General features: G+C 42.6%; 1 protein-coding gene across 1 annotated transcript; it reads left to right on the top strand.

Annotated features, from left to right (window-relative positions):
- Positions 1 to 14: 14 nt before the first annotated feature.
- On the top strand, positions 15 to 7,005 carry wnt8b (wingless-type MMTV integration site family, member 8b). Its single transcript, XM_008321777.3, has 6 exons — positions 15 to 427; positions 2,000 to 2,033; positions 3,516 to 3,654; positions 3,864 to 3,989; positions 4,073 to 4,215; positions 5,716 to 7,005. Exons 1-6 carry the CDS (start codon positions 246 to 248, stop codon positions 6,283 to 6,285), a joined length of 1,194 nt encoding a protein of 397 aa, XP_008319999.2. The 5' UTR covers positions 15 to 245; the 3' UTR covers positions 6,286 to 7,005.
- The last annotated feature ends 2,765 nt before the right edge of the window (positions 7,006 to 9,770 follow it).

The raw sequence follows: 9,770 nt of genomic DNA, 5'->3' as shown, positions 1-9,770 counted from the left end.
GGGGGGGGTCACTGTTACACTTTTCCTATAGGATTAAGCCGATCTCCCTGCGCTGCTGAATGGAGGCCGGGGAGCCGGCGATGGCCGGCCCTAAAGGCCCGGGGATCCCCGTTTGATCATCTCACTCTCCCCTCCGAGCCCCAGCGCTGATTGGCCAGGAGCTTTAAGAAGAGGGAAAATCTTTAATTAAGCAGATAATCTCTTGTTGGGACGAGAGCGGCTCCATTTCAGAGCCCCCTCCCTGGATGGTGGAAGCCCCTGAAGTGAGGTTGGATGTGCAGGCAGCTCACTTTCTTCTCCACCTTCAGACCGTGTGCAGCCTCTGGACAGGGCTCGGCCTCCGCTCACCTGCCAGCATGTTCATGCATTTGGAGGTTTTCTATTACGTCTTCATTCTGCTGGCACACATGAGGTCCTGCTGCAGCTGGTGAGTCTGGTCAACGTCCTTTTTATTGTCTATTTTTCTTCATGTTTTATTTATGTTGTTTCACTTGATGACAAATGTTTTTTTAAAAAGGCAACAGAATCTTCATGATTCAAATGACAGATATTCTTTAACATTTTTTCCATTTATAAACAGCATAATTAATATCATTATTTGTAAAATATTAGAATAAAATATGAATAATGCTCTCTCTGTATTTGTATGGTATTACAGCTTAAATCTGCAATTTTAGATTTTTTTTTTTTTTTTTACAAATTTAAAAGCTCACATTATTTAAGTTGTTTGTCAAATGATCAATTGAAATAAAACGTATTTACCAAAAATCAAAAAACACCTCGGTCCAAATTCTCAGCGCTCTTCATTTCTTTGGTCAGTTTTGTATCTGGACATTTTTTTCTTTCGTATTATTTCCAGATGTTTGCAGTATTTTCAGTATTTTTTTTTGTCTGTTCTGAGCTGGTAAATCTCTGGAGCTCCTCTACATTTGATGTTCTTCTTCTGTGGAGCCTTCACTCCACAGATTATCTATGGGATTGAAGTCGCGGGCCTTTGTGCTGCCCATTCAATAGCATTAACTGTGGGCTGCTGGAGATAGATCACTAACCTCTGTAGGTGTGATTTGGTTCCAAGGCAAATGAAGATCCAACACCCGGGATTTGTTGCTGATGCTTATTGTCACAAACGTCTCTTTTCCTTCTCCACAAACAGTTCTAGTTTTGTCTGATCTGATCAAGAATTTCCAAAACGTCATCTTCCAAGACTGTTCCTCTGTAGTCGACTCTTTCTTATTTTGCAGCCACTGCGCTCAGTCATTCACTAATATAAATAATGTAATATAATATATATAAAATCATGTGACTTTTTTTCCAGTATTTAATTTTTGTTGTATTGTATTTTTTTGTATTTTTTGTAGGTTTAAGTTCTTCTTTTTTTTTTTTCACCAGTGACAAATATCTTGTAGTTTGACAAATGTATGTAAATGATACAACTTGGTTTAAAGTGTAAGTTGAAAACATTGCTGGATTAATACACAACACAGAATCAGAACTTTAGAAAAATATATAATTAATCTCCTAATTAAAGTCCTTAAGACGAATGTGTTTCAATCTGAGTCAGTTGATCTTTTATTTTTCTCTTTCTTTCTTACTTTTAAGACTGCTTTATACATATATTTATATATATATATATTGTTATGTATTTCATCCTACTGCAAACATGTGATTAAATGTATTACCTGTTTTAAGGGTCCTTAATTTAGAACACGTTGAACACCTTTTTTTACATGACCCTCATCTCTAAAATCTGCTTCTTTTATTTACAAACATGAACATAAACCAGACTGATTTCACATTTGGTTCCAGCAGAATTCCATTGATTCCCAGGAATGAAAAACTTGTCTTTCCTTCCGCTGAGTTTCTCCGTGGCTGACCACGGCTCGGATGCTCGCCGGTGTCACAGTTAACATGTTACAAAGCGCACTAATGAGATGTTAAGCAGAGGAATTTGTGAAGGACACTGAGCTTCACTGAGTGAATAAGCTGTCTTCTTTTCCAGGTCAGTGAATAATTTCCTGATGACTGGACCCAAGGTAAGACAACTCTCTTTTGATCTTTTCCGCCCGTCTTTTTTAACCAAAGCAGAGGAGCACAGAGAGATCCCACCGCCCTCTCACCCCGACCCCTCACCCCCCACCCTCCTACCTCTCTCTGTCATATTCTAACACAGATATCCTCACTCACTCTGTTTCCTACTGCATGACACTGAGAATGATGCAGTGATGGATATTCTCTGCCCTCTGTGCTCCTCTGTCCCCCCTCCGTACACTTGACCTCATCGAGGGGCTCCGTGTATCTGCGGGTTGATTGTGAAGAGGCCGGGCCAGACACTGCTGTAGTGGGTGGTCATCATTAGCGAGCGAGACCCCTGTGAAAGAGGTGCTACTCCATCTCCCCAAAGGCCACTTGAGACATATTAGTTATATTATAGTTCACACAGTCGGGACAAGCAGCCGAGCAGCGGGTGAAGGCAGGGAACACAGCGGACAACGCTCCGTGGATCAGATGATTTAAATCTGTCTCTCCATTCGCCGAGAACTGATATTGTTTTCTTTTCTGATTTGGAAATGTTTTAAAAAAAACAAACTTGAATGTACGTTTACATTTATGCATTTAGCAAACGCTTTTATCCAGAGCGACTTACAAGAGGAGGATTAACATAAAGAAACTCTTGAAAAGAGAACAGTAGTTAGGCAGGGGCAGAGGAGTGCAGGGGCAGAGGAGTGCAGGGGCAGAGGAGGGCAGGGGTAGAGGAGGGCAGGGGCAGAGGAGTGCAGGGGCAGAGGAGTGCAGGGGCAGAGGAGTGCAGGGGCAGAGGAGGGCAGGATGTGCTCTCTGAAGAGCTGAGTCTTCATTGTAGGGTTGTCACAGTTCCAGTTTTAAACCTGATATTACTCTGTGTATTTGTGTGCTCGCCCATATTCAGTTCCATCACTTCTTGAGGTTGGGTTTCATTAAATATACAATGAACTGTGAGGCAGTGATATGTTACTGTAAGTGAGACAACTCTCTAGTAAACACTGCAGTATGTGTGTCAGATGATAGGATCATAAGAATCAAGATTCTACATTTTTATATATATATATATATTTTTTTCCAATTTCTTGTTGCCATCTTCATCAGAGTTCTCTTGTCAAAGAGATTTTCAATTCAACATAGGATATACAGTGTACTGGGAGCAGTCGGCCCAATCTGACCTTTGACATTCCAGCTAGACAGCAAAAAAAACAAAATTTTTAAAAAAATTATTAAATTTATTTCCCCCACTACTGGACATTTTAAATAAAACAATATTCAAATTACAAAAAAATACAGAAGATCTAAGTCTGTTGAGGTTCTCATTCATCCGGGTCAAAGGTCATTGTAAGTCAGCAGCTGATAGACTCGATGTATGGGACTGAAAGAAACCTTGACCAGCTTTGATTGGAGAACAATGTTGAATCAGTAGTTCATTAGTCGTTGGTCTGTTCTGTGTTCAGAACATCTGGATTAGAATCCACCTCCTGTCTCCGCAGGCTTACCTGATCTACTCCAGCAGCGTGGCAGCAGGCGCTCAGACCGGCATCGAGGAGTGCAAATACCAGTTTGCATGGGATCGCTGGAACTGCCCTGAGAGGGCGCTGCAGCTGTCCACTCACAGCAGCCTGCGCAGCGGTGAGTCCAGACTGAAGTGAAGGACGTGTTTACAGAATGATGAACTCTTTAGGTTTAGTTCACCCAAAGAAAGCATTAAAAAAAACAAGCAAAAATATAATGGACATTTATGTTTTGGTTCTCTCACGAGGTCTTTTTTTTACCTTTAGTGAAGTCATTAAATATAGAGAAAATTAAAATAATTAATTGACAAATCTCTGTGTTGGCAGCCAATCGGGAGGCAGCGTTCGTCCATGCCATCAGCTCCGCCGGCGTCATGTACACGTTAACCAGGAACTGCAGTCTGGGAGACTTTGACAACTGTGGCTGTGACGACAGCAGGAACGGACAGCGAGGTGAAATCTGTTATAAAATACACGTTTAATTCACTTTATCTTCTCATTGGACTGAATCATCTAACTTGCGTCCGTTCTCCCAGGTGGCCACGGTTGGCTGTGGGGCGGCTGCAGCGACAACGTCGGCTTTGGAGAAGCCATCTCCAAGCAGTTTGTTGACGCCTTGGAGACGGGGCAGGATGCTCGCGCCGCCATGAACCTTCACAATAACGAGGCCGGACGCAAGGTACGGTAACTACCACCGACACTGTAGTGAGCACAGCACATATTAGGGGATATGTGGTTTGTGGTTGGAAAACATACAGTAATCACACCATGTAATGCCTTGCTCAAAGTAATGGAACTCTTCCTCTTTCTCCTCCGCGGCCCTCCGACTGATTGCACAGTATAAAGCACCTTTTGAATAATTTTTCTCTGCTCAGAATTACGTGGAGTGTACCACCCAAGCGTCCTTTTCACCGCGCTATAAGTGAGGTGCCACTCGTCCCCGGTGATAACAGTGTGTTCGGTGTACCAGAAGGGCCTATTTACCCTCCCTGAATGCCCCCTATGACAATACCTCAACTCGAGAATCTCAGGATCACTGGTGCAAATTTAATTAGAGATCCTGGTGAGCCGGACATTGCACGGCATTCTGTATTAGACCGCTTTTTAAAATAAGTGTTTAGTTTTATTCTTGCAATAAGGATCCCACATTTACGTTGGTCTTTGTTTGGCTCCGGAGGAGTCTGAGGGGACCACAGGCATGCAGCTGAAGTGCTCTTTGTTTACGGTGCCTTTGCTCCCCCCTGTTGGGCCCTGGGATCCCCAAGGCACCTGGAGCATCATTGTAACAGAAAAAAATGGGGATAGAAGGAGAGAAAAACTTCTTTTTCATTTCTGAGCTCAATGGGTCTCTCCGTTGGGTCTCCACACACTGGAAAACATGTTGATAATGAACATACTAAATAAATACTGCCCATTTCTTCTGGAGGGGACAATGGGACTCGATGTGAAACTTAATTCAGCTTCACCTCGGCAGAAAGTTCATCCGCTCTCCACGAAAAAAAGAAAATTGTTCCTTTTGAAGCGACAGCTGTTTTGTGTCTGGTGAAGTCAGGAAACACAGAGGAGGAACCGAAAGAAATCCTCAGTCCTGGACTTTGAAACTATCATTTCTTCATTCCGTGCATTCATCCCTTTGTGTTGGGTGTCTACAAATACTGTCAGTGTGTTTGACAACGCGTCAATCAACAGACAAAAGACACACAAACACACACACTCCTGCTGCTTATAGACCAGTGCCATAGATCAGGATCACAGATGGAGTTCTGGAAGATCATTAGTAAATAAATATATAAAAAAAAGCATGTTCAGTTCATATGAGTAAATATATATTTAATATATATTTACTCATATGTCATATGTTGGGGCTAAATGCAATTAAAGTAAAGTAAACTTTTATTAAAAACTGATTGTTAATGTTTGAAAAAGTTGTTGTGTCTCCGTGTGCTGTTATTGGAGGTGTACAGCCCAACAGAAAAGCGGAGCTCTGTGCTACATTTGGGCGTCCTAGCATTATCGTCAACTCCACTATCTGTTGGTGTCTGTCCTGGGCTGTTAGTTTTTTTTTACCCAGTGGATATTTGTTTTTCTTTAGGACAGTACTCGGTCAGTAAATATCACTGCGTACTTTTGACTCTTCAGTATAAAACCCACCTTCCTTCCCTCTGTATTCTTCCTTCAGGCAGTTAAAGGGACCATGCAGAGGACCTGTAAGTGTCACGGTGTGTCAGGAAGCTGCACCACTCAGACCTGCTGGCTGCAGCTGCCGGAGTTCAGAGAAGTGGGAAATTACCTAAAGGAGAAATACCACAGGGCCCTGAAGGTGGATCTCCTCCGAGGGGCGGGCAACAGCGCGGCCAGCCGAGGGGCAATCGCTGAGACTTTTAGCTCCATCTCTCGTAAGGAGCTGGTCCACTTGGAAGATTCCCCCGACTACTGCCTGGAAAACCGCACTCTGGGCTTCCCGGGCACGGAGGGTCGCGAGTGTCTGAAGAAGGGCAAGAATTTGAGCAAATGGGAGAAGCGCAGCTGCAAGAGGCTGTGTGGAGAGTGCGGCCTCGCCGTGGAGGAACGCAAAGCCGAGACGCTGTCCAGCTGCAATTGCAAGTTTCACTGGTGCTGCGCGGTGAAGTGCGAGCAGTGCAGGAAGACGGTGACAAAGTACTTTTGCGTAAAGAAAGGAGGTCAGAGGGTGAGGAACGAGAGCGCGGGGAGCCGCCGGAAGGGCCTGAGACTGAGGAAGAAGCACTGAGTACCATCGTCATCACCACGACTTCTCATCAGACCGATTCTGTGCTCCTGTTCAAATGATGTGTTCTGAAGAAGAAGAAGAAAAAGAAAAATACTTATATTTTTTGCCACCGTTGTCATAATTAGCTATGTATCAGCACATGAGACGAAGAGGCTTCACAACCAATCACAACAGACTGGTTAAGACGTCCTTTTAGAACTTGTTTAAATTTGGAACATCTCTTCTAAAATACATTACATGACTTATCTATTTCATTCCCAAATACAAAAAAAAAAAGTCAGTTTTCCATAATTTGTTTTTTAAAGACACACTGCATGTGTCTGCAACATGTTTATATTTCTTATGTTTTTATGTTTTTGTGTTTGACATTTACACATGAATCAAATGTTTTGTCGTAATATTTGGTCTTTTTTGGATGACAGCTAAACACATGACTTCCAGGCAGTGTGAACTAATGCTTAAAAAAAAAATCTGTAGCTGCTTTGTCACTGGCGTGTGCAGTGAGTCTCTGGCCTGATGTGACTTATTTTTGACAACTGTTTGTTTGTTTTCATTCTAAACTTCTGTCCGTGCCCTTTGCTGCCCCCTTGGTGTATTTAATTGTACATAGAATGAAGCACTTTGTACTGTACATTGTTAATTTATTGCACAGCATTGGTTAGTTTGGCTTTATTGTTAGTTGCCTTTGTGTGTTTTTATATTAAAATGTAATGAAACAAAAAAATTAAATCCTCCGATCTCACGTAATAATCTGCCCTAAAGAAGCGCTCGTCCCGCTGTAACGTGCTCTTTGTGACGGTAACACCGCGAGTAAACACGTCCTTTCTATCCACATTGTTTGTTTTGGATTTTGGACACTCCGGGCCAAACATGGGAGAAAGGAGAAGTCCGCGCTTCCATCGTGCCTTTCTCAATTTCGCCTCTACAAATACCTCCCATTCTCTCCCTCGTTGTGGTAATCCTCAAAGAGCCTCCTAACTCCCCAGTTTCTTTACTGTTTAATACTAGTTTAATTAACTTTGTCCAGACAGAGTAGGGCCTGGGGGCGGAGGGCATGAGGCAAGTTGCCCTTAAAAAAAAAAAAATCATCCTGTCTCTAATTTTGTATGCTAATCTCCTTTTTCACGCCGCACCTCCTTAGCAGTGGGGAAAAGAAATGTTGGGAAAACTTTGGGTTGCTGGTGCAGGGCTTCCTGCGGCTGTTTTATTTCTGGGCCCACCTATTTGGATCCTTTCAGCGCTCTAGGGCCTTCCTTTGCTCGATTTAACAATGAATGCAGAGCTAATCAGCTCTCTCGGAAATGCACCGCTGTTGAGGAAGGTAATCCCTTCTTCTCTACTCTCAATGGGCCGTCGCCTTCCAAAGGACTTTGGGAAAAGGCTTTGCACAGATTCACACTGTTCGCTCAAAAGAAGTTAGTTCAAGTATTGTGCCCAAACAAGTGGGTTTTATAAACACATGCTTGCCAAGATACTCACCCCACCTGCGAGTGAGAGGTGCCAGGTCCAGGCGGACTAGCACATGGCAGCTGAGGCCCAAACCCTTCAGAGGAACGGGACATGAAAGAGGAGATTAGAGGGCCCATTCAGAGGGGGGCGTTCATTTCTGCACCTTCCTTCTCCACTCAATAAAGTGTCAAGGAACCACCTTGTTGACATCTTATTTACCGAATAATGATCATAATCAAATCCTCCCTCCTCTGATGACCCCTGGTGGGTCGACTGGATCGCTGTGCCTCCATGGCACGCAGCTAAACCCAATCACTAACAAAGGAAACGCCATCACAGTCATTTTGCCCTGCGGCCCTGTGTGACTGTGTGAAGCAGCATCGCAAACTATGATGAAAATACACGGATAATCACACTGTGGGTTATCAGATGACCATGACTGTACCTGGTCCAAACACAGAATTACTCTGGTCACAACCTGCCTCTTTGCCTAAACTGAGGACTGAAATCCAGTTCCTTGATTGAATCTGGATCAGATACAATCAAAAATCATCATCTTAAAATGATTTAGTTAAAATCAGACTATCTTTTAAAAATATCAATGAGAACATTTATTTGTAATTTTTACTTTGTCTGACGCCCATTTGCTTCAAATTCGGCCTCTGGAAATGTGTCCAAAGACAAAATAATAAAATGCCAGTCAATTCCCAGCTAATTAGTGCCAGTGTTCAGACCCAGACCCACATATTGAGAAACATTTATATAAGAATGGGTTAGGACTTTCTTTTACTTACAAAAAACTAACTTTTTTTTAACACGGTTAACTGGTATCATTACCCTGCATACACTATAATGACCCCTACAGGCATGAAGTGAAACTAAAACAGCAGCAGTGAAATGCAGAACTGTCCATAATGCTTTATAACTACTACTGCTAACAGTACTACAACAACAAGTACTGCTGCTGCGACTACTACTACTAATAATGATAAAAATAAAAAAAGTTTGATTTTTGGGTGCCTTTGTTACAAGTTAATTGTATTTACTGCATCTGTGAACTCCCAGAGTCAATGTTTGAGTCCCTCAAGTCAATATTTAAGGGGAAAAAAATAAAAGATTTTCAAGTTTGTCTAGTTTCCTGTGTTTACACCCTCAACACAGAACACACAGTGACACACAGTGTGACACACAGTGAACCTGTCTGCTGATCCAGCCGTTGCAGTGTGTGAATAAAACACATCCACATTTTACAGCAGGTTTGGACACGCCTGTGATCTGCAGTTACCTATCTGCTGATCAGATAAAAAAGGAGATAAGTATGAGGAACATATATACGGGTGCTATTAAAATGAGTCTCTTGTACTACGAGTATTACTACTACCAGTACTTCTTTCTTAAATACACAGTGTACTTTCAAAGTCATAATAGGGGTGAAAAAAATGATGTGAAAAATGTGAACGATTCAGTGTTTTCTCCCCCACCTCACCCACGCAAAGTGTGACACAACCTCTGACCACGGGGGTCTGTACTTCCGTCTCTCTGACCGGCGCTGCCACGTCCTATTTTCTATGATACATGAACCTGAGGTGATGGCGAGAGAGAGAGGTGACACCTCAGAGGAGGGAGCAGAAAGGTTTTAACCAAGATAAAAAAGATAGAAAATATGTGTATTTCTATATGTTCATTAATGCATGAGATGCTGGATTAAAATGTTGAACATAAAAAAACAAAGTTGGTCACATTCAGGGGCTGATTTCTCTCAGATAGTGAGCGATAATGCCATCAGTGGAAGATGGGAAAACCACTTATAATGCTCCAGAGAATCCTTGACTAATAGGAGCTTAAGGGTCCTGGACCTACAACACCTCCAGGGGCGAGGGTCAGAGGGAATGTGAGAGAAAGCCAACAGAGATACGTCTAAATAAACAGACACTCTTATAGATACTCTACATCTCTGTAGAATCTGCCCTGACCTGTGCAAGTTGTTCAGTTTATTTAGGGATTATCTCAGTCGTACACTCGGTGTACAACTAAAT

Source organism: Cynoglossus semilaevis, chromosome 12 (assembly GCF_000523025.1).
Source record: "Cynoglossus semilaevis isolate Cse_v1.0 chromosome 12, Cse_v1.0, whole genome shotgun sequence".
NCBI classification, from domain to species: domain Eukaryota; kingdom Metazoa; phylum Chordata; class Actinopteri; order Pleuronectiformes; family Cynoglossidae; genus Cynoglossus; species Cynoglossus semilaevis.
The sequence above is the reverse complement of the archived record's forward strand: the minus strand, read 5'-3'. Positions and strand labels throughout refer to the sequence as shown.

Excerpts from the sequence above, each read along its gene's own strand:
- wnt8b (XM_008321777.3), top strand. The coding sequence starts at position 246 with ATGGTGGAAGCCCCTGAAGTGAGGTTGGATGTGCAGGCAGCTCACTTT. Across the intron at positions 428-1,999 it reads ATGAGGTCCTGCTGCAGCTG|GTCAGTGAATAATTTCCTGA; the intron begins GTGAGTCTGGTC and ends CTTCTTTTCCAG. Across the intron at positions 2,034-3,515 it reads TCCTGATGACTGGACCCAAG|GCTTACCTGATCTACTCCAG; the intron begins GTAAGACAACTC and ends CTGTCTCCGCAG.